The sequence below is a fragment of the Semicossyphus pulcher genome, unplaced genomic scaffold (genome assembly GCF_022749685.1).
Source record: "Semicossyphus pulcher isolate SPU_LCO1_2020_fin unplaced genomic scaffold, fSemPul1.0.p SCAF_4, whole genome shotgun sequence".
Lineage (NCBI taxonomy): Eukaryota > Metazoa > Chordata > Actinopteri > Labriformes > Labridae > Semicossyphus > Semicossyphus pulcher.
This window is the reverse complement of record NW_027211715.1, coordinates 8,844,263-8,869,907: the sequence shown is the minus strand read 5'-3', so window position 1 is coordinate 8,869,907 and position 25,645 is coordinate 8,844,263. Positions and strand designations below refer to the sequence as shown.

The 25,645-nt window shown below is 39.2% G+C and overlaps 1 protein-coding gene across 1 annotated transcript; it reads left to right on the top strand.

The window, feature by feature from the left end:
• The first annotated feature begins 4,888 nt into the window (after positions 1-4,888).
• On the top strand, positions 4,889-23,179 carry LOC138607235 (uncharacterized). The gene is made up of 13 exons (XM_069679810.1): positions 4,889-5,032; positions 6,694-6,849; positions 10,092-10,230; positions 11,488-11,657; positions 12,078-12,212; positions 13,357-13,542; positions 13,688-14,406; positions 14,916-15,058; positions 15,559-15,780; positions 16,795-17,034; positions 17,462-17,595; positions 18,213-18,530; positions 18,644-23,179. The coding sequence occupies exons 1-13, from the start codon at positions 4,889-4,891 to the stop codon at positions 23,177-23,179; spliced, it is 7,242 nt and encodes a 2,413-aa protein (XP_069535911.1).
• The last annotated feature ends 2,466 nt before the right edge of the window (positions 23,180-25,645 follow it).

Sequence of the window (25,645 nt, the reverse complement as noted above, 5' to 3'; positions counted from 1 at the left end):
CATTTCATTGTCTTTCATGCAAAATCTAAATATGAATTTAAATCAAGTGAACTCTGCCCTTCTCTTAGATTTTTAAGTACATGTGAAAATCTCTATAAAATCAGAGTTCCAGAAGTTATTTTATTAAGTTATTGATAGACATTAATTCAGTAACAGTCAGAAGTAGTTAAGTAGTTAAGTATGAATGAAAAGTGTCAAGGCAGTAATCCTCATTTAAACTAGGTGAAAGTGACCTCTATGAGAACCCCTCCCCCCTTTTGTTTTACTTTATAGAGCCATTCTGAAATATATATAATATCAAATGTTTCGCCAGACCTGATGCACGTGCAAAGGTCTTGGATTATTGAGCATGTTAAAGAAAGAAAGAATATTGCACCCGTCGGTGCTCAGACCCTAATGAAATAAACTTTAGATAGATGATAGATGAAGTACTACAAAGAAAAGGCACTAGAAACAGATACATGTTAAGTAATAATAATAGTAACATTCATATTTATAGTTATAATATGATACACAAGATATAATACAATACTATTGGATATATTATAATAAAATATAATATAGACTCTGAAGGAGAACATGTTCTAAATACAAATACCTACATATTAGCTTGTATTCAGAGACTTACTGGATACATGTGCAGGTTCCATTTAAAGTGATTTTGAAATGAGGAAAATAGAACTTCTGTCTGTTTTAATTTTAACTTGACTTTTTTGTGTGCTTTTCTCATTGACATACAGCGTTATCAGTGGTTGAGGCACATCTGTATGAGACTTCATCTTTGCCCCTTAGTCAGATAGGAGAGAAACAGGAACAATACACTGGATTAGAGCTTTAAGTTATCAAAACGTATTCCTGCACTGTGGTGTTCTGTACAGACTATTGTTCAAATTATTTCAACATTAAAAAAGATGAAAAACCGGAATCTTCTGAAGGATTTAGTTGTTTTTAGAGTGCATGCTCTGCCTGTCTGTCCCTGTCAGCTTGATCAAGTGTTCAACCCTGAGGCCTTACTATTACCTTTCAAACTGCACTGCAGCAAGTGGACACACCTTTAAGAAACATTCTGCATGTGACAGCTGAAGTTATAAGAGCATACATGAAGAGAGGGAGGGGTGGAGAGGGGTTGGGGGTGGATGGTGGAGGAGGGGTCTGCACATACAGGTGTGGTTGCACTGTACGTGTGATAGAAGGGAGGTGAAGCGTGTATAGGTGTGCCTTTAACAGAAATTCCTTAAGGCTCATGAGTTTTTCTGTTTGGACCACTTGACTCAAGTGTTCAGCAGGGTTTTGCACACAAACACAGGACAGGACGCCGTTTGCTGCGGCTTCCCTGCAGTCATGGCTCGGCTCTCCCTCGCTCATGTGGGCCTGTTGCTTCTGCTTATGTTGGCCTTGGTGAGTATTCAGCCTGAAGCTACACTTACACTTTTTTATTCTTCAAGAGGGCTAGATTACATTTTATCAAATGTAATTACTGATCATTACAAAACATGTTTATGGTGCAGAATTGCTCAAGTTCATTTGTTTTTCAAAGACAGATGCAGGGTTGTAAATCATGCACTGCAAAGCACATCTTCAGTTACAGCCCTCTGTTACTCAGACAGGTTACATAAGATACTATAGAACATATGCATACATTGCATATGGACACTGGACAGTTTGTGCATTTGAGCTGTATTACCTTCTTTATGTGCTGCAACTAGCGCATGCAGCAGTCATGTATGAACTTAAAGCTGCTCCACCACTTCATGTCAGTTTGATTTAGAGTGTGTCTGCCTAAATACACCACTTTGAAATGCAGGTGCTTTTTGTCAGACATGCCTGGACAAAAAATGCTGTGTTAGCTTCAGTAAAAGCTCAGAAATGTGGCCTATTCTTTTGACCTAAAACCTGCTTAAACAGCCTCCAGTTTGTGTGTACTGGGAGTAAACAAATTGAAGATTTTAACAACGCAGAAAAGAGTAAAGCAATTTTTTGTGCCTGAATACAATATATTTATTGGAGGACAGTCATTTTGGTTCATAGGATACTAAAAAAGTTATATATTAATATTTTGTTAAGTGATTTGAGGATAAATAGTTTGAAAATGTGAAAAATGTGTTTCACAGAATGTACTCAACTTTGGTTGATTCTAAAAGGCTTTTGAGCGTATAAAATGTCCTTTTTACTAACTGAACAGTACATTGTGTACTTCTGGCCAGGTCTATCTTGTAAAAACATTTTTATCTACATGAGACTTTAACTAACAAGTACAGTCTATATAAAAGTCCATATAAAAACAGATGCATTCCCAGTAGACAGTTTAGTATTTGTGCAGTTGGAGTGTGATGTAGATCGCACTGTGTCGTTGAGAAATAGTATCAACCATATGTGAAATGATTCAAAACAGGTCCAGATTATTCAGGTGTTCGTCTCAGCAGCACACGCAGAGAGTCACACACCAACACGATTATATAAAACACTGAGCTTTAATGAATGGAATTCACAGTTATGTTACAACATCTCAACATCATAGGCTCTGGATAATTACTAAGAACATTGCCTTTGTTGTTTGTGGAGATCATTTCCCAACTTGGAATGTTTTGTGTTCTGTTGTCTGTCATTGAGGCTTAATCAAGTCTCCTGTTCAGCTATGTAAGGTATTAACTCTTCGTCTTACATAGCAGGCCGGTAATGGTTGCATTACCATATATTTGCATTATCACCATAAAGTTAGTATCTGAAATCATTACAGACATTTCTGTATGGCCTGTATTTACTAATGTATGTTTGAAATGTTACAGTAATGTTGAAGGACACAATTAATTTAAGCATTTTAATGTCTTTAAGCTGTAGATGTTCAACTCTCTTTACCTGCCTCAAAAAATCATCAAACATAATCCAAAATGCCGCAAGAATTACATTTTAACTGGCACTAAACAAAAGACATATGACATTCATATTTTAGCGCACCTGCACTGGCTACCAATGAGTTTAAGAAGTATGATGCTGACTAGCAGCCTGAGATCCTCAAGTCTGGCCCTTTTATTAGTTGTACCGTCCATGCTCAACACAGTAGGTGACTGTGCCTTCTCTGTGAGGGGGCCTGTACTGTGGAACAGGAAACCAAGCAGGCAAAATCACCATTAAACCTCTTCTAAAAACACACTTTTTTAAATAGGCTTTTATGTAAATCATCTTTTAGTATCCTTTACCCTAATCTTATGTGATATTTTAGCGTACACCTGTTTTTTCCTTGACTGTCTATATATTTTAGTTGTACCTTCCTTCCTCACATATGACCCAAAATTTGTTTTCTTTTCTTTTATTGTTATTGTATTGTTTTATTGAAAATTAGAGATTGTGCTGAAATGTTTTTTTAAAAGTTCTTCAGCCTAATCAATTAGAAACAAAGTTTGTACATGAAAACAGGTTTCCTAACTGATGTTTCTCAGATTCAACATGTTAGCAAATTTAATCACACCGTGCAATCTCAAGAGTGTTTCCTCTCAAGCATTCGAGCAGCCATTCCCAAGCTTAAGAAAGGTGGGGCCCATTTTAAGTCTAAAAATACTCTGGGGCCCTTCACAACACATTTTTATTTTACAACAACACAACAGAAAGTGAGTCTGTGGCGAAGTTGTGCAAATAAATGATCCATCCAATTACACAAAAAGCAAAATAAAAAGAGCAAATAGTAAATTAATAAAAACTTATTGTTATTGACCTCTGTCGGCCCACCTGCAGTACTCGCACAGCCCACTGGGGGGGTGGCCCACACTTTGGGAATAACAGCCTTGAGGATGTTAGCTTTAGTACTTTAGTAGCTAGTTTGTTTGCATTGTAAACTATGATTTGTCCCATCCGTGTCATGCTTATTTCCTACTGACTTCTGACTTACCTCCCAGTTAAGTTCAGTTTCATATAGAAGCATATCCTCTTGCATTGTATTGCTGTTTATTTAGAAAACTCTGGCTGTCTCTCCTGTCCGGGGTCTCTGGTTTTAATTACCACTTGTTGTCACTGGTAAAACTAAAACCAGATGGAAGTCCAAACTACCAGCTACATTCACATGCAGATCACCACACCCATAAATTGTTCATTGTTTTAACATTTACTGCCAGGTTGCGCACATTGTGCCTGGCCATTTTCCACTGATTACACAATTGTACTGCTTTCAAATCATTCACTTCAGGTGTTAAACATGACAGCTGTAGCAGCTTCCACAACAGCAGCTAAACCTTCAAACATGATAACCATTTAAGTGTGTGTGCCAAACACTTTGCCAGATTACCACATGCTGGCACGGGAATGTTTTTTTTTATCATCACAGGTGCTGAATGTCAAACATGATCCTTGGTGAGTGCATGTGTGCCTCCAGTTCACGATCAAGAGCAAGACCACACCTCAGACTCTGCTCTTCAAAGAGCACACACACACACACACGCACACACACACACACACACACACACACACACACACACACACACACACACACACACACACACACACACACTCTAACAAGATCACAAGAGTCAGCCATCTTTTAGCAATCATGATAAGTCTACTTTAAGGTATAATAAGTAGGATTTTTTCTTGCATTTTGTCAACACATTCAAACTGGGCCCCTCCTCCTGAGCTCTTCGTCACCAGAAGCTCACTCTCACTCTCTCCTTTGAGAACGTTGCGTTAACATTCACACACCTCGATCAGTATCATTTTTCATGCTTTTCTAATTTCATAATTTCACAAATAGCTGTATTTTAGCAACTTACAAGTTTCCCCAAAATTTTTTGTAAAATGTCTTCCAGAGGCAAGACTAGCTTTTGGTCTCTAAAGTACACATAAGGATACGTAATGCTGCACACTGTACAGCTCAAATACATTCTCCATTAAAGCAACTTCAATGTTCATCTGCTGGTGGTTTCAGATCCTAAGTGCTGAAGCAAGAAGGAAAAGGAGTCTGAGGAGGAGGAAGAGAGAGTGGCTCAGTCCTCCTACCAATCTGATGGAGAACAAGGACTACACCAAGAAGGAGTCCATTGCCAAGGTAATTTAGCTTTTGCTTATTAAAATATTTTTCCCACAATTATGGTGGTGTAATAGTGAGTTTGAAAAACTGGCAGAGTGCCTGGATGTAAGAGCTTTTGAGTTCTCAATAAAGTTGATCAAAGAACTAGTTTCTGTCACAGTGTTGGCTCTGCAGTGAAAAACCTGCATCAGCATGTTGGAAATAAATACTTCAGTCAAAGACTTCAGTGTGAAACTATAGGGGATGCAGCCCTGGGCTGTAGGATGATATATAGTACAAGAGAAGTGTTGCTTAACCTATAGAGAACAATAGTACTTTAGACTTTGTAACATTCAAGCTAAAGAAAATTTCACTCGCTGGGATAAGCTGGAGCAGAACAAACGAAGTACATTCAGGGGCTTTTTTTTTTTAGCACTTCAACAACTTATTAACATTCAAGTACCTGTCTTAAGCATTGTAAAATTTTCAAATGTGTGCAACAAAAATTTGTTTGCTTAACAGAAGAAGGGCCAAAAAAGTGTCAAAATATACTAGTAGCCGTTAATTATTAGAATAAGAAGGTAGTAACAGAATACTTCAAAATTAAACATCCATAAGAAAAAAAATATTTTCTTATTTTTTTATTTTGTTAACATAAGTTTATTCAAACATTCCATTAGTTTATAGTAATCTGAGTTTGTGAGTTGTAAAGTCTTAATCATTTGCAACCTTTTGTAAATTCAGCAAAAGAAGTTCATGAAGTTTATATTGTTTGTCACGGTGTGTTAGTAGTGGCTTGTTGGTTACTCTGTGTCTTAATTGGATTGATTTTACGACTTGTCCTGGGCTTAATTACTGTTTGGTATTTCGAGAAAAACAAGAATCATACATGTGTGTTTCTATACACAACACTAGTTATAATGTTTCTTTATTATTTTCTTTGTAAAATTATTTTTGCAAAGTGGTCAGTGAGGCCTATTCCCAAGAAACAAAGACATGTGAGACTTGTGTTTCAGAAGAACTGTGACCCAAGTTCCCTACTTAACCAACATATTTACATTTATAGGCTATTGCAGGTTGACAAGCTGTTTGGCCTATACAGAAAATTATAGTCAAATTTACCAAAAGCCTAATTAAAAATTGACATACAGTGTATATATATATATATATATATATATATATATATATATGAATAAATTGTAAATGGAGTGCACTCATAAAGTGCTTTTTTGGTCTTGCAATCACTCAAAGCTGCTTTTACACACCCATTCACACACTGATGGCAGAGGCTGCTATGTAAAGTACCCAACTGTCAATCAGCCATCACATTCACACACTGTTTGCTATGCCACCTGAGTAATTTGGGGTTCAGTGTCTTGCCCAAGGACACTTTGACATGTAGACTGAGGGAACAGGGTATTGAACCACCAACCTTCCGATTCATAGGCAACCGACTGTACCCCTGAGCTACAGCTGTCATAATAATTAAAGTCTCTGAATGTGGTAGTACTCTGATTTAGTTAGTCTGAAGAGGTTCTTGTGATGCCACTTAACATAGTCATAACATATTAAAACATCTAAGTTATGTGTGAAAGATATTCAGTGTTCCTATGAAAGGGACCTGGCTGAAACACTAAAATAACTATTATCATAAGACTCTTTACTTTGCCTTGAGCTCTCTGTCTGTGTTCTGTTGTCAGATCCGCTCTGATAAAGACATCACCGAAAAGGTGGAGTATTATCTCTCTGGACCAGGGGCAGACAAGCCACCCTACAACCTCTTTGTGGTGGACCATCAGACCGGGCATGTACGCATCACGGGTATTTTGGACCGAGAGAAACAACCATCCTACAATGTAAGTCTCTTTTGAAATCACTTCTTTTTAATAAATGGGTTAAGTTTTAACATGTGAGGTTCCTTCTGTCTCAAAGCTTTATTTACAGTTTTTCTTGATTGCTTTGACCTGCCTAAAGAAACTGGGATCCACTCGGTTTTCATCATCACTGTCTCAGCAGAGCACAAGACACCTCTTGCAAATGTGTTAACCCTTTCTCATTGGATTGACACGTTGTCCCCACCCTTTTGCAGAACAGTTAACACAGATGTCATCCATGCAGTCCAAACTCCATTGTTTTAGCTATGGTAACCAAACAGAAACCATCTGTTCCTAACTATTAGAAACTACCTACATCAGTATGAAATCACTGAAGCACCTGTTTGACACTCCTTCACACAAATCTTCAATTAGCAATCAGTCTGCAGGCCTTCAAAGGAGCAGCGTCTGTGTTGTTCTTTGCCAATATGGATGGAAGAGGTCTAAGGCAGATGAGTATCAATAGTGGCTATTTCTTATACTCTACAGTAATAGATTTTTATACTTTACTCTAATAGATTTTATTTAGGTTTACATGTATTTTGTGTAATATTTACAGTATTTCAGTTTTCAGCCACAGTTTGAAAAAAACAATCAATGGAATCAATAAAATTTGCATCAAAGCATTTCTGATTCTGGATCCAATTCTTTGCAAGAAGGCAAATTTGACAACAAATGGCACTGGCATGACAGCTACGTACAGTAATAGGCTACAATGACAAGCAATGGTGCACTGATACGCACTGAGTGCTGTATTTTGTATTTTGTTGTCCACTGTGTAATGGTTGATTGGAAGAGCTCATACACTTGTTTGCAAGTTGTGTTTGAAGGCAAAATTTGCTTTTGTTGCATATTTTAAATGTTTTGGTACGGTTAGAGTCTTTTGCAAACAAAATGTGTCATTTCGACCATGAGTGCCACTGTTTCGGTGTGTTAACTGTTTTGAAAATGTGGAGTTTGAGTTGTCTGCTGCATCAAAGCAATCAAGAAAAACTGTAAATCCGGATGTAATTTTGCAGGGTTTTTCAGTTACTATAAATGTGTAAAACAATTTAGTTTAGGCCAGCAAATATTCTTATTCTGGTAGTATTTTGTAGGCCCGTATATCAGAGGCTGATAGCCATGCAGTCTACCGGACTCTCAGACTTGACTTGATACATTTATAACTTTAGCACATCACAGTACCTACGACAAAGCTGGCATATCTAGCCACAAGTGATTGCAGATGGGAGTGGCAGGGTTTGGAATGACAGAGAATAGAATCAGGGCATCTGGTGAATGGGTAAACAAGAATGCTGAAGGGTTCTGGGAAAGTGGAAATGTGTCTGAGGAGAGGGACAGAGAGAAATAAAAACACAGCAAACAATCGTGACAGCTCAGTCTTATCTACCAAATCGGTCTAACCTTTTGCTTTAAATGTCAAAGCTAAATGTCTTATCATACATTTGTTTTGTTTACAACCGTCAAAGCTATGATTTTAAAATAATTGACAATGATATCAAGACATTATGACTGAGCAGAGTCATCCCTGAATCACACCTACAAATACCCACTGACACAGGTGCACGCACACACTTGCGCCACACTTTAACTCCAATTCCATTCCACTATACGTGTGTACAGAGTTTCCCCCCCTCCAGTCTTCTTTTTAACAACAGATTTATGAATGTTTCACACTGGATGTTTCTGACTTACTTTCACCACACTTTCCAGTTTGACTACCTGTCGTTGACTCACCTTTCTGTGTTTCAAGGGCAGTGTTCAGTTGATTTAATGTTTACATGGTTAAAAAAAATAGATACATTTTCAGAGAGGCTGTTGTTTGGGAAACTTTATTTGGAGAACATACTTTGTTGATGAGAGAGCTGCAATAGCTTCAGTGTGTAGTTTCAGTCTTATGGGAGGGGCATCTAGTGACATCTAATGATTTAAACTCATGCTGTACGTGTTTTGTACATTTACACTGTTTGATATTGTTTTTTAACCTATCTGGACTTATTGAGTTTTGGTAAGCAGTTTTGTTTTCACAAATTAAATTACCAAATTATTAATAGCCCAAGTTTCAGACCTGGAGTAATGGACAATAGGTTCTATTACAAGGATATAAGGTAACAGCAGCAGCAATGTGTGCCAGGTACTAGCAAGTAAGTAGCAGCTGCCTGAAGGGGGTGAGTTAGGGGGGTGCAACTGGCATGATCAGATGAGACAGATACAAGCCATCTTTTAAAGTTTAGCTTGAATATTTTTTCTTGACCTTTGACCTGTGAACTCAAGTTTTAACCTGAATTTCTTCTTCAGACCTCAGCCACGTCTTGTGGACTCAGCAACATATGGGACATTTTGCACGGTTGTCATAAACTTCAATTTACTAAATTTCTAAATAAATGAATGTCACCAGACTTATCTGAAACCTAGAAGAAATATAAGTAGTAGGCCTTGACAAAGACCCTAGAATAAGGCTGAATATTTTTGACCACCAGGGTCAGCCCTGTGACTGAGTGAGTGAGTGAGTGAGTGAGTGAAGAGTGTTGGTACTTTCAGAGCCCTAGAGAAATGCTTTCAAACACGTTGTCATCGGCGGTCAGCCACATACGAGGCATTCCATTAGTGCTAATATAAAGAACAACATCACTGTTACTTTTTACTCTGTGTCACTCCGCCTCAGCCTGGTGTTCTGAATACTGTTAATTTAAATTGCAGCAGACCGTATGTGTACATTACTCAAACTGGTACATCTGAATCACACAGCAGATTCTTATTTCACTGGTTGATGATAAATTAAAATATACAGAAAAATCTGTGATCTGTGGTAACATGTACACACTGAGTGCAGGAGAATGTTTGGGTTGCTTGGCAACAAAAGTCCAGTTTTACTTAAGTTTTAGAAGTTTTGGAGTTGGTGCAGCAAAAAAATAAAAATAAAACCTTGATTATCACTTTTTGCTACTATTTGCTGCTTTATAACTGTTGTATAAAGCTATATCACACTCGGGGTTGTGTTGTTGTACTGAATATCAGCACTGCTACAAGGGAATCACAGAAGTGCAAGTCACTCCCTCTTATGTGATATTGCTTAAGTAAATCTAATATGGCGACATTGAAATTAGAGGTTGTTTAGACTATAAAAACATAAAATAAAGAGTGACTTGCTTTCTGTATTAGTCCTTAACATGTTAACAGACCAAGATCTAACCCTGCCTCATCTCCTTATGTTATAAATGCAGCTAAAAGGGGTCGCTAAATACAAAAATGGACAGACAGCAGAAGCAGACATCCCCCTGACTGTCAATGTGCTGGACGTTAATGACAACGCTCCGTCTTTTGAGTTTCATACTGGCAACATCTATGAGTCAAGCAAAAAAGGTAAGACTTTTTAACAAGGATTTTCTCCATCAGCCTATCTCTGTAACTGATGCTTCCAATGCTTTTGTGTTTCTGCGTTGTTGTTTTTTGCTTCTCTGATTGATTGGTTTTGTCGTTTATTCATGAGGGCACTTTAAATGAAATCAGATTCCACAGCCATACAGTCCTGATGTAAAAGATTATTTAAGATTGTGAGTGTTAGCCACAGAGTGTGTAGTTGTGTGTGGTTGTGCATGTATCTGCATTAATTATCTTATTAGTTTGCTCTGTTGCCAACTGTTCTGGGTGTCAACATTTGGCAGTGTTGTGTGCCCCCCAGCCAGCTTAATTTGCAAGTCTATAGTTCTGATTGACTGAAGGCAGGGCTGAGCCACACATACACAAACACACACACACACACACACACACACACACAAAGCAGAGAGGGCACAGCAGGCAGGATGAAGCGTGCGCTTTGACTGGATTCACACAAAAGCGGCACCTTCCCGCAGTGTTGGGCCAAGGTGCGAGCATGTTTATTTCTGCTTTTAAATTAAATTATCGTCAAAAAAATCGGAACATTAAAATTTAATATCTCTCAAACACAGCTTCCTTCACTTAATCTTACCGCCGCTGCTCTTCCTCTCACTTATTGAGCTGGGTGTGGAGAGGCCAGCTTTGGTCTTTGCAAACCACAACTAAGACATACTTTAACAGCTATGGCATCTGATTTCAAGTTTGTTAAAAGATAATTATTATTATTATTTGTTAATGATTGATTTTGGCAGCCCCTGTGGAAAAGTGGTACACCTTATCTCTTTGCTGATCCAGCCCTGTACATGCTCACATAGTATTCGCTATAGAAAATCCTCCTCCAGCTTTATTTTACTGGCTGAAGTATTACTTGCTGTAAAAAGGTTGCCGGGGCAAATGGAGTTATCGGTCAGGGTCTGCATGCTGTGAATCACTTTGTTGGAATGTAAACCAGTGTCAGCATTGACAGGCCTAAAAGTAATTTATAGATATAGGCGTCCTCTGGCTGATCGTCTGGTTTGATTTTGTAGGTCAAATTCAGGCAATGGTATAAAATTAGGACCGTTTCATAACAAGTTAAAATATTTAGAGATTTAAAATAGATTTAAAGCAGACCATGATTATATAGTCATATAAATTGCGATTGTTGCTGTCTTAATATTCTGCATGTATGAACAGGTCTTCTCAACACTCATTGGATGGATTCCACTGAGATTCTCTCTTTTCTTTTGTGATTCACCTCAGGGACCTTTGTGACGCAGATCACAGCAAACGACAATGACCAACCCGGGACGATCAACTCAAATATCTCCTACAGCATCGTCAGTCAGGAGCCAAAGGGCATGGGTCAAATGTTCTTCATAGACAGATATTCAGGGAAACTGTTCGTCAAAGAGCCCACGCTGGACAGAGAGGTGAGGCTGCTGTGTGACTGATCTATCTTACAGGTAATCTGATGACTGATAACAGCATTTAATTGAATTATGCCCATTCAAACAATGTTATATATCTTTGGTTCTAACATTTGAACAACACCCAATCCCCTACCTATAAAAATATGAAGTCAACCCATTTCCTTGATTTATGGTCTCCTGTGGATGACTTTCACTTGTCAACATATAAACCTTTTTGCTTAGTTTGAACTGTGGCGTAATGAGAAAACTTTAACTGGAACAAAATTAAAGGTGGAACAAAATTTTACAGCAGATAATTTTGCCCTTAGCCACTTTCTCATCCTATAAAGACAACACTGCGAACTTGTGTGAACTTGATTGACATCTAAGCTTATTATGTTTTCATCAACACGATTTGATCTGTTGTTTTTCCTCCGGCAGGATATTGACTCCTACAAAATAGTTATAAAGGGGACCGACATGGGAGGGGCCCCAGGTGGACTATCAGGGACAGGCACTGTGGAGATCAAGGTCCTGGATATCAATGACAACATCCCCACTCTGGAAAAAACTGAGGTGGGGACACACACACATTGACACACAGATGTTTACTATTTTCCATTTCATACTGTATAATATTATGTACTTTAATCAATTTTCGAGTATTGACTGACCGACCTATGTCTAGACCTGGCCAGAGTTAAGTGTACTGATGGCAAGAACAGTAAATCTCAAGCCACAGGCAGAATGGGGCGGGGAAAAGTACAGCAGGGCAGGTACAGAAGGCTGGAAAGCAAGGGCAAGAAGAAACAGTGACAGTCTGAGGCACCTCGATGAAAATATATAATACGAACTTGATGGATAGATAGATAAATAGATACTTGGTAATATCCACAAGTTGGGGCAAGAAAATGTCAGTTAGTCTTCAGTTCTTCAGTCAAACTATTGTGAGTTAATCCTTGATCTTTAGTACAAATTTTTACAATTTTTAGCACCAAATCACAACAAATGAAACTTTACATAAAGAGCAAGCCGTTCACTGACACCCAACATTTATCCACCAATAAGCAACACTTTGCAACTGCTGTAAAAAACAACAACTTCCTATTACCAGGCAGAAACCTTGAGCAGATCCAGCTTAACCTGTACAAAATCAAATCAAGGTGATGAATGGGAATTGAACCAGCTTAATGCAGTTCCAGTAATGCTAATTAGGTGCTCTGTAACAGCATGTGATGCGCAATTGTGTCAAATGCAGTTCTAAGATCCAAAAGGACTTCTGTAGAGAGAAGTCCTCTGTCCGAAGCAAGTAGGAGAACTTTTGTAACTGTCGCTAGTGCTGTCTCGGTGCTTTTGCGAGGTTTACAGCTTATCTAAAGGACTGTGGTGCATTGCTTGTTGATAGGGAAAGATTGTTTATATCTAGTGAAGAAGTGTTAATTAAGGATAAGACTTGCTTTAAGCAGTCTTGTTGGAATGGGGTGTATTAACTTAAGGTGAGCTGAGATGTTATGTGACTTAGGTTACACAATCACAGGTTGGACATCTTTCAGGGGGTACTGTGAGTTATCTTAGTCAGACTGATGTAATCTATTTCCAACATTCACAAGTTGTGAACACAGAAAAGTGTAGAAGAGTGGCAGATATGTCTACATATTTACTACATAAACGCTTTTCACTACAGGCCATATGTTTTGAATCTTTTGAACTCTGTTTGCAGTACGATGGCTCAGTGGATGAAAATGTTGCTGATGTAATTGTGATGAAAATTAAAGCTCTGGACCGAGACCTTAACCACACAGACAACTGGCTGACTGTCTTTAAAATTGCCAAAGGAAATGAGGATAATCTCTTCTCTATCGAGACAGACAACAAAACCAATGAGGGTATCCTGAAGCTGATTAAGGTATTAGAGTTTTCTGATGTACATTTCAATACAATTCTTTTATTCATTATTCTTACCGTTTCTTTTGTTGAGTAAGACCCTAACAATTCTTCCTTTTATGTTGTTCTTTCTCAACCATATTTGCCTTCCATCATGGACCAAACAGCCAGTGGATTTTGAAGAAGTCCAGAATCTTGAGCTTGGCCTTGAAATTAAGAATGTAGCTCCTTTTGTGAAAGGCGGCGCTGTACTGATGGATGTGGATGTTGTGGTTGGAGAGGGCGAAGGACCTGGGGCTGGGGCTGGAGCAGGGGCTGGGGCCGGGGCCGGGGCCGGAGCCGGAGCTGGAGCTGGAGCTGGAGCTGGTGTTGGTGTTGGAGTTGGTGTTGGAGTTGGTGTGGGTGCAGGGGTTGATGTTGGAACGGATGTGGGGTTGGATGCTAGTGTGGAAGGGGGGTTGGATGTAGGGGTGGATTTAGGGGTGGATTTAGGGGTGGATGTAGGGGTTGATGCAGGGGTTGATGCAGGGGCAGATGTAGGGGTGGATGCAGGACTTAAGCCTGATCTTGGAGTTAAACCTGGTGTTAAGCCTGGTGTCGGGCCTGGTGTCGGGCCTGGTGTCGGGCCTGGTGTTGGGCCTGGAGTGGGCGTTGGACTTAACCCAGGTGCCAATCCACGACCAAGGAAAAAGAAAAAGCCACAAGCACCTGCAAAAAGCTATCCCATTAAGATAGCAGTGAATAACGTCCCAGAGGGTCCAGCATTCGTACCTGACACCAAGACAGTTCCTGTGTCAGAAGATCCAGAGGAAGCACCGGAGGATGGTGTCATCACAGTGTTTGCTGCTGTCGATCCAGACACAGGAAAACCTGCAGAAGATGTCAAGTTGGTCAACCTACTTTAACATTACTAAACATTACTTAAGCAAATTACAATGTTATCACATAAAGATGATGATACAATAGCTCTCAAGACCCATGTACTCAAAACCTAAACTATCTAGAGTATAGTGGCGCTATATGGAGCATCAGGAGATCACTAAGGTTACAGGGACAAACATTTCTGAACCAAATTTTATGTTAAACATTAAAATAATGAGTTTCAGTCATTTTAAAAACACAATTATTTTCTTTTTGCCTTGGGTTAGAAAAGATGAATATCCCTCTTCTGTGTGTATGCAAAGTATGTAGCTTGAGCCAGGAAGTGATTAGCTTAGCATAAACTCAGGAAACTGCTACATCATGCTGATCAACTTTAGAGAAGATAGGTAGGTGTAGTTTTGAACTATTGAAAGAGCCAGGCAAGCTGTTTATCCAAATGATCAACTATTACTATAACGAGTAAATGTTTCTTGATGATTTCTTGTCTTTTCTTACATGTTTGTTGTGCTACAGTTATGCCAAAGCCTATGATCCAGATAACTGGTTTACCATCGACAAAGAAACAGCTGAGATTAAACTCAACAAAGTACCAGATCGAGAGTCATCGTTCTTGGTGAATGGTACATACATCGCCAAGATTCTGGCCATAACCAAAGGTAATAGAATGTGTACTTTATTGTTCTGAAAGTTAAATGTCAACAATGAGGCTTAATTTCTTTCCTCTTGATAAATAGTCTGCTGAAGGATTTTTTAATTATTGTGTCACTTTTCTTCTCTGAACATGATTAATCATCTTTATGTTCATGAGTCAGATGTGAGTCAGATGAGCAATTCATAAACATACTTGCCAGAGCCAATTTATGAAATGAAGCACATTGATCTTTGACTGAACCTGCTAAACCACATTGTGACTCAAGGTGTGTCATGTATATGTTCAGAAGAAGCCCATAGGCAAACTAATGTTCAGACATCGCCAGTTTTAACAGACCTTTATACAATCTATGAGGAGGAAAAACATTACATTTTAAGACAAACACTGTCCAAAGTTTGTATTATTACAATATGTGTAAAAGCAATGTTGTCAAAAAAATGTTTTTGGCTGTCAGATATTAATGTCTGTGTGCTGCTTAATTTACTAATCTGTTGTAATCCTCAGACATGCCATCGAAGACAGCCACAGGAACAATAGCCATCGAAGTCACTGACTCCAACGACCACTGTCCCACCCTGACCACCAGTCACAGCAATCTGTGCTCTGATGGAAAAACAGTTTATGTAACTGGCTTTGATGAGGATGTCGCCCCCAATGCTGACCCATTCATATTCAGAATCATACCTGAGGGGACACAAGGCACCTGGGACATAGAGGTCATCAATGGTGAGTAGAATGTGCTAGGTGGTAAGGCATTTAAGACAAAAACAGACAAACTATTATCTTTCGTCTTGCATTGCTGACTGTATTTTATTCTTTTTCTAGTAAGAGCTTGACAAAGTGTACCTGACTAATATATAACAAGCCTATATCGAAAATTATTCACTAAAGTGTTAATAAAAAAACCTCAAGTAAGTAACTTATGATGATGATGAAGTTACAAGCAAATTAACAAATTATGGTCTTTAAAGTAACAATCTCAAACTTTTTCATTTAAATAAATGTCTGTTAAGTCACTATCTATCACCAAAGGATTTAACACAATGGTGAATAATTTGCAATATATTGTATTTTTATGGACTGGGTGTCTGTGGCGACATTCGTGGAAAAAATTATAAGTTAGTGACGCGTTTTCCATCACCCATCAGTGGTTGGTCTGTCAGACAGTGTAGGCGGAGCTAAGTGGCTGCACGTCTGGTTTTTGTAAGCATTGCGAGGAAACAGTAATCTACTATGGCTGAACAATCAAAGAAATGAGCGATAACTACAGATACAACTTCAAAAATAAGTAAAAATCCAAAGAAAAAGAAACTAATTTGACGCTCAGATGAAGGCAAACAGTCTACAAATGAAAGCGAGGAAATCAAGAGTTAGATCCATGACAACAGGAGCCAGCCGTAGACGTCTGGTTAAATTGGGTAGAGCAATCTCTTAATTTCCAATTATAGCCAGTGAGAGGCGCTCAAGAGCACAACAATTTTAATCTTTGCGATTGTATCTTTAAAGCAGAGATTTAAACTTTAAATCTGAGTCAAAGTATATAAAGTCAGTAGTGAAGTATACAATTTTTCAAAGTTCTGTGGCACTAAAATTTGACACTATTTTCATAATTGTTTTGTTTAAATCAATCAAAACTACTTCAAAATAAAGTTGTAAATGAGGACCACACATTTTACGACGCACTACGCAATTACGAGTACAGTGTGAGTTTTAAATTTCTCTATTCTTTTGTGTTTCTAGAAACATCTGCCGCTCTTCACTCACGTGAGGCGCTGTGGCCAGGAAAATATGAGCTACAGGTGGAGGTGGTGGACGCTAAGGGTCTGTCCTGCCCCGACCCTGAGGTCTTTACTGTGGAAGTTTGTATCTGTGGGGAAACAAAGCATTGCACTCCAAAAGCAGAACGACTAACAGATACTTCATCTGAGCTATCTGCCCCAGCCATTGGCCTGCTACTAATGGCAATGTGCTTACTGCTGTGTGAGTTGAGCTTAAAAAAAAATACAAGTACACTTATTTTCCACATTATGTTGACACATGTCAAGCTTCAATCAAATATTTTACTGTTGTTTGAGTATAAATATAAAAAGAGACAGAATAGCTGCGGCAACATTGTACAAGTCTGAATTATATTGCCAAGTTCCACTTAAAATCTTTGACAATCTGTAAAGCATTAAGTCATTTCGTCTCTGATGCCCATCTGACTCAACATACATTTATCATTAAAAGATTCTCAAAGGTAGGACTAATTCTCCTCATAGTTGTACAAATGTAAATATTGCTAATATTACTTATCTTTTGGTCTTTTCAACTCTTTAATTCAGATAATCTTTACAATAGGTTAACATACCTTTAATGGTTACTTATTCTCTTTACATTAACCTGAACGATTTACTTCTCTCTGCAGTCATCCCTCTTCTCCTGCTGTTCTGCCAATGTGGAGGAGCAGACACTATCTTTCCTGACCAATTTAGTGATCTGCCATTTGACGCCAAAGAACACCTCATATCCTACCACACTGAAGGCAACGGCGAGGACAAGGTTGTTTTTTTTTGGTTTAACCAATAAACAGACACAATACACAAATATAATTGTAAATTTTTTTAAAAACAGATGTGCAAGGTTTGACACAGAATAGTGTATCACTCTGATATCATATGGGCTACTCCTCTCACAGATAATTTAAATTGGGTCCATAGAGGAACAAACATGAGGGTTTAACCCTTTAACCTAATTCTAACACCCGAAAGTCATTTATCTTTCAAGTATTACTACAAGAAATTAGGTTAAAGTTTGAAAACTAAATGTACCTATAGTTGGGAATAAGCATTTACAGTATGAAAACTTCTGCTTGCATTGAGGTCCTTAATAAGGATTCATTTTTCAATGTTTTCTATTCACTTATAAAGTAGTTATAGTCACCAGAAGAGCAGTTAATAAAGAAAAGGAAATGTGTAACTCTTTTTAAAATGTTCAGTATGACATCTCAACTTTCAAATCTAAAGCTACAAATGAAAAATACTGCTGTTTGTTATGATTTAATGGTTGAATTATTAACTATTAAGCCCAATGTGACCTTTACCTTACCTATACATTGCTAAGTCAATTATTACATCATATGTGTTGATAATTGGAATGTCCTTCCTTCTTTTTTTCAGGAAGTGCCACTCCAAAGTGTCCCTATTCTGCTGGGCACCCAAAAGAAAGTTGCAATGGCAGCACCATCAAACTTCAGCACAAAAAACACAGAAGTTTATCAGGCAAATGCAAACTATCATGAATCTCTGCAGAAGTTTCAGGAAACCAGCCAAAGTTTGATGGAGGTTGACAACGCCTACAGGTTTTCAAGGGAATCGTTCAACCATGGCTATGGTAGTGCTGCTTACAGTAGACAACAACTTGGTGTACAATGCACTACATCTCTGTATGAGGAAATAGCCCTACCAAATGCTTTTCTCAATGAGTACTACTCACAGGTATATTGTTTGCTTTACAGGCAGCTCATTTTCTTGTAACAGCTTTACAACATACAACAGATGCTCAGATGTTTATTGACAACGATTTTTTGCTATTTGTTTGCCCTTAACAGAAAGCGGAGTGTGCTGTACCAGTGAAGGATAGTCTGTTGAAGTATAATTTCGAGGGCCAGGGCTCCTCTGCTGGCTCTGTGGGCTGCTGCAGCCTCCTGGAGTCTGAAAACAACCTGCAGTTCCTGAATGACCTTGGGCCAAAGTTCAAGACTCTGGCTGAGATCTGTTCCCCTCCTACACCAACACCCAAACCATACCTGAAAAGCAAAGTAACATCCACTGTCAAGACCACAGTTAATTTGGTTGAACCAGTTGTTAAGCCAAAAATTGAGACAAAGCATGTTGATATAAAAACAGAGAAAGTCATGTCAACTACTAACATCTCTAAATCATCTGCAAGTACTGTAAGCAATACCCTTCCTCACTCTAAGGTTACTAACATCAATCATACCTCCAACATCAGTCATTCCGCTACTTTACCCCGTCAAGCTCAGACAGTATTACTGCAGCAGCAGCCAGTTTACTACACTACCACCCCTGTAATACAGCCCATGCACTATGTTGTTCAACCACAACGTCAGAACACTGTTCTGTTGGCAGATGGGGCTCATGGAGCCAATTTTTCTGGCCTTTATGTACTTGGTGGGCCCCAGAGTCCTTCTTCTGGATTTGTAATCCAAGGCATTGAGAGCCCCAAATCACCTGGCAGCCCCGCAAGCCCTGTCAGTCCCACCCTGCTGGTACCTGTTGGCCCAGGTGTGTCTCAGAGCCCAGTTCCTGGGGATGGCTGGAAAATAATTGGGCCACAACCCGATGGTAATTATATATTAGTTAAGGATCAGAGTATTACAAGAGAGGCAGGGGGTGTGGACCCAGGCTCACCTCAGGGTAATTTGCCCAGAGGTGCTATCCTGGTAAAAGAGGCTGCTCCCCCTCAGGGGGTGTTAGGCCCGGCAGCCCAAGGGAGTGTGATTGGCATTCTGCCAGGACACACCGTTGCTAGAAATGGAAGTGTAGTTGCAATGAATATAAATCAGGGGCAACCATGGATTGGGCAGCCAGGGCACATGGGGTTGGGGCCAGTTACTGTTTTGGGAGTTGGTGGTGGGCAACCAAGAATAGGAACAGAACATGGGTTGGCAGTGAACCCAGAGATCAGACAGGGCAGAACTGGGCCATTGGGGATATATCCAGTAGGGATTAGGCAGGACGGTATGAATCAGTTTCAAGGGATTCCTCCATCGGGGCAAACAGCAGATGCAAATCTTGTTCTGGAACCATGTGGGATATTTTCACCACAGGAAGACAAAATAAATCATGTTGTAAATACCATAATAACTGCTGAAACCCCTAAAACTCATTGGCCTTCAATGGATAAGGTTATGATGGAGAATTTGTCTAAGGATGATAGTGTTTCAGTGCAGAACATATGTGATGATAAAGATGAGGAAACTCAATCTCAACATGGGATCACCGTAAACTTAGAGCAAGACACAACATTAGATGAGGAGGATCCCACTGAAGATGTCCAAAGTGCATCTGCAGACAATAAGGCTAACCAAGAGTCTCCAACACAAACATCAGAAAAATCTTCGATTCTGAATCTTGAGGATGATGTTTTGAAATCATTACAAGTGCAAGATGTGCTGCAGGAATCTGTTGAGCAGTCTGATGCAGTGGTAGAGAAAGAAGGGGATAGAATGGACATAATTGTGCCTGGTGAAGTGAATTCAATCAGTGAAGCTCCTAAAAACATATTCTATGATAAGACAAGTCAGGTAACAGAATCAAATGACCAACAAGAGAATTCAGAGGTAGAAGCTGAAGTTCTGCAATCAGAACAGCAGGAAAATCCTGTTGCCTCTGAAGATATTTCGATAGTCACTAAAATGTCCACAGAGGCTTTTCTCCTGGGATCAGATGTCATGCAAGAGAATGAAGATAGATCAACATTTCCTCAAGAAGAGACAGCCACTGAGGCTTTAAATGAGAGCAACATTGTAGATGAAGAAAAACCACTAGAACAAGAAGAAGAGGCTCTTCAGCTGAGCATAGTTGATGGTCATGGTACCAGTTCTGAAGTTGAGTCAGAAACTCAATCAAATGAATTGAAAGAGGATCAAAGTGAAGGGGGGCCAGAAGAAGATTCCAGTCAACCTAGGGAAGTTCCAGACTTAGAAACTAATCAGGTTCTAGCCACTTCTGCTAGTAATCAAACAGAAGAGAATATTGAGGAAATGTCTACTGTCTCCGGTGATGCACATGAAAATGATAAGGCTGAGCAGGAGCAACTGTCAGATTCTGTTGTGGGACTCAACAAAGTTGGTGGTGAATTGTCAGCAAGCCCTCAAGCTGACATTCAAAAAGACACAGTGAATGAGTCCAATGAGAGGTCAATCAGTGATCAAGAAGAAATGCCTGAACCAGAGGTGGATCATAGTAGAGAGGATAAGATAGATGGAGACAATGAAAATAAAGACATTGTTGAGGCTGAGGGAAAAACACAATTGGAGACTGTTAGCACACCTTTAACTGACCTAGAGGATGAAGATCTGGGTGATCCAAATTTGATATTAACATCCGAAGAATTAAGTCTTCAAGCACAATTAGAAGGCTCTGATGAGCCAGCCATCTCAAAATTTGAGCAACATCTACACACAGCAGAAGACAGTCGCTCTGGCCAAGAAGAGGATGATACTCAACCAGATATAACAGCAGGATCAGAAGTAGACAAGGATCAAGTCTATGCAGATGGCACAAGTGAGGGAGAGAGAGAGAAGGAGGAAGAAGTGTCCCAGCAGAGTTTAAGTACCACAGATGACCAAGAAGAAGATATTGAAAGGCAAGACGTATTAAGCACAAGTTCTCAAATGGAAGATAAGTTTATTTCAGATGATAACATTACTGATGCGGAGAAAGCTGAGGATGCTGTAGAGGAAATAGTGTCAATGGTACAGCAAGATACCACTTTCTCAGATGACCAAGATCAAGAGAATACAAAAGAAGATGTATCCCACACGGGTTCTCAAGGAGATGAAACCTTAAACTCTGATAATACAAATGTTCTAGAAAAAGAGGATGAGACTGTGGAAGCAGTGGCTTTACCTGAGCAGCAAAATGTTAGCAGCACAGACGACCAGGAGGAAGATACTGAAAGAGTAGCTGGGCATATAATAACACTGGATGATCAGCTTGTCACAGATAGCGATATTAATTTAGGGGAGGAAGAGGAGCATATTGTGCAGGAGGTGGCATCACCTGTACAGCCTCATCTTAGCCAAGATATAGAGATTGGAAAGGAAGATGCAGGAAGTGTTATTTCCCAAGAGGAGAACCAGCTTATCTCAGAACACAACATAACAGATGAAGAAAAAAAGGAGGATAATCTGGAGGTAGAAGTGTCTCCTGTGCCTCAAATGACGAGCATCTCAGATGAAGATGAAGAAAGAAAAATAGAAGATGCATCCCACACACTTTCAGAAGTGAGTTATAAGCTCATCTCAAATGAAAGTGTTAGTGGTGGAGAAATAGAAGCGCAAGCGGCCCCATCCCTGCAGCAAGAAATTGGCATTTCAAGTACTAGTGTCCCAGATGACCAAGATATTGAAAGTGCAAACGAAGACACATCAAGCATAAGTTCTCATTTAGATGAAGAAGTCAACAAGTCTTTCCAGATGTTGGAAGACGAGTCTCAGCCTTTAAAGACTGAATGTTTATCTGATGAAGATCCTCATTTAGTACTTCAACATGTAGAGGTGAATCAAGTGGCAGCAACATCAAGGGTGTTTGAATCTCAAGAAATGCCTTGTGATATTACTACACCTCAAGTGATGCATGGGGTAGACTCTCCTCAAATAAAAGACAAAACCATAGATGATCCTGAGAGACAAGATTCTGTTGGTCAAGATTTAGCAATTGATGCTAATTTGGAGGATGTCACATCTCCAGAGGAATTAAAATCCTTTAAGGTGGCCACAGGACAGGTTTCTATGTCCATGGAAGACAAAGGGATTGGTCGTAGCATATTGTCATCTGGACAGGTAGCTGAAGGTGAAACAACCCATTCTGATAATCTGAAAACAGACATAAATCAAACAGAACAGAGTGAGGGTGAAGATCTCACTTTGGAAAAAGTGAAAGAAGAAGTCACTTTAGACCTAGATGTTGGAGAGGCATTCAATGATGCATCTGGTCAGGTGTTGACAACATATTTAGAGAGTAATGTAATGGACACAACCACATCTTCAGTGTTGGAAACAAAGTTAGACTCGGCAGAAACAGGAGCTGCAAGTTTAATTGCAACAGGTGAGGTTGCTGTAGCTGTTGACCTTGTTGAGAATGAGAGTGTGCAGATGACTGGAGAAGCAGCAGGGGTAGGCCTGAACACTGCAGAGGAAACTGGTTTGATCGAGGTTGTGTCCAAAGCTCCTGATGTCACGCATGTGGCTGAGGCAGCTGGTGGTCAAGTAGGTCCCGTACAGCCTCAGGAAGTCATTAGCCAAACTCCTCGGAACAAATCCAGGAAGAGCAAAAAGGAATCAAGCAAGAGTCTTCGAAGTCCAAAAAGCCCCTCAGGAAAGTGTAAGCAACAGTGATTGCTCTCAGTTTAAACTTTGGTTACAAAAATAAAGTTTTCCCATAGTGTAGAGTGTAGAGGAAGTGGTATGCCTAGGTTGAATCCAATATCATATGAAAAGGTTAGGGGGTTTCATTATACTTAAAAAAAGGCTAGAAAGGCTGTCTTGCGATGCAAATGTTGTGTACTCAATCAGTAAGGCTTAGTTTTGACCTTAATTAAGAAAAGTGGTCACAAAAAATGAAGTGCTGGATGTGTTGAATCAGCTGAGCATTATGGTAATTGGCCCCTCCAGGCTTCCAAACAGATGTTTGCTTTGTATTGCATAGTTGAGACAGTGCAGGACACACAAGCAGAAAGTAAATCAAGGCATGTGTGAAGACTAGTTGACTGCACCCATCACTTTTATGTCAGACAGACCCAGCAGGTTTTTTGCTACCTTGTCACTAGCATACCAGAAGGACAAGAGTGGTGAAATTCCGAAGAAAGATGTGTTCAGCATTCAAAATGTTCTCACTGCTGTTTGGAAAGCACTTTCTAAAGAGCCACATTTCCAACAGCAGGATGTAATTTGACTTGGGTTTGTCAGTGATGGTGGGTATATTTTTACAAAAACATGAGATTATGAAACTTTTGGCTTTACTCGGTAGACAAAGGTTAATGCTGAAACACAATAAACTGTACAGCTACAGTAGCACAAGTACACAAGAGACCTAAATTAAGGGAATTGAATCTGTGATGACAGTTATATTTCTGTTCATTTTGCTAACAATAGCAACCACAAGCTACTTGTCATACCAGACCAAGAAAGGCCATGTTAAGGCAGCAGCCGACTCTCATCCTGTGTGCTTAGAGCTTTTTGAGTATTGTGTGCTTGTGTGTACCTACGTATGAGAAAAGTAGTCTCTCCAAGCAGGCTGTCCTGCCCACCTATGCTGCTGGCACAAATCTGATTGCTGCAGCACCAATCACCAAGACTCAACCACTGACTAAGCATACAAAGTTAGGTCAGCTTGCAGTACAGGTGTGGTTAGTGGTGTGGTCCAGCACTATTAGCTAATAGTTGTACTCTGTGTTAAAATGGCTGAGGTACTTGTACACTACCTGGGACTGGGTCAGGGAATAGTTGAGTTATGAAAACCAAAAAAAAATGTGTTTGTTACACTAGGTGCAGGGGTACTGTTTCGCCTGTTCATTGGTTTTGTTAGATGGGTATGTAAAGAGGTTTGTAGATCAATTTTTGATTTCCTTTTACAAAGTTAGTTACATCCATGTATAAATAGCAAGTGAGTGACAATACAATGTTTTAAATGGTGATGGGTCCATTTTTTTGTTTGAAATTACTTTCACATTTTTCCTTCAATATATTCCATAATGTGCGGTTCATTTTACCATAACTATATATAAGTTAGTGTCTAATGCATATCTCTTCTTACTTGCTTTCAACTGAAACATAAATATAACTTAGTGCAGGAGAGAACATGTTTAACTGGTTGAAGGATAAAGTTGAGGAACTATTCTGAATTATACATAATTTGGGAATGCTAAATAGTAGAAGTTGAAATGAAATACAGTATAACATGTGTTGTGTACAGTTAGTTTGATCTTTGTTTTTTACATGTCAATAAAGTTATAGTTTGTTTTCTTAGTTTTGAATTCTTTCTTTCTACGCTGTAATTCTAATTTGGTTTATTAAAAGGATTTAGATTTGTATAGATATCCTATAACTTTTTTGTATGATAAGTCAAATAAAATACAAACAATTTGTAAACTCCCCACTGGTTGCTAGACCTCAAAAGAGATAACTTCACAGTTTCCTCACCAGTGACTACCATCCTGACAAAGTCTGAAAGCACTGACAACACTTCAAAAAGCATATGCAAGTGCATTTACCTTTTATATGCTTCCTCTTGGTAATATCATGAGGAAACACTCCATTAATTTTCATTCTTATGCAGATGATACTCAATTATACTTATCAATGAAGCCAGATGAAACCAATCAGCTATCTAAACTAGAAGAATGCCTTAAGGACATAAAGATCTGGATGACTAGAAACTTTCTGCTACTTAATTCAGACAAAACTGAAGTTATTGTGCTCGGCCCAAAACACCTTGGAGATTCTTTCTCTAATGATATAACTGCCCTAGATGGCATCAGCCTGGCATTCGGCACTACTGTTAGGAATCTGGGAGTTCTATTTGATCAGGATATGTCCTTCATCTCCCACATAAAATAAAAATCAAGGACAGCCTTCTTTCATCTTCGCAACAAAGCAAAAATATGACACATCTTGTCTCAAAACAATGCAGAAAAACTAGTCCATACATTCCTTACTTCCAGGTTGGATTATCGTAACTCGTTACTACCAGGCTGCCCTAATAAGTCAATAAAAACTCTTCAGCTTGTACAAAATGCTGCAGCACGTGTGCTGACAAGAACTAGGAAGAGAGATCACATCTCTCCTGTATTAGCCTCTCTGCAC

Excerpts from the sequence above, each read along its gene's own strand:
- LOC138607235 (XM_069679810.1), top strand. The coding sequence starts at position 4,889 with ATGTTCATCTGCTGGTGGTTTCAGATCCTAAGTGCTGAAGCAAGAAGG. Across the intron at positions 6,850-10,091 it reads AGAAACAACCATCCTACAAT|CTAAAAGGGGTCGCTAAATA; the intron begins GTAAGTCTCTTT and ends TTATAAATGCAG. Across the intron at positions 14,407-14,915 it reads AAACCTGCAGAAGATGTCAA|TTATGCCAAAGCCTATGATC; the intron begins GTTGGTCAACCT and ends GTTGTGCTACAG.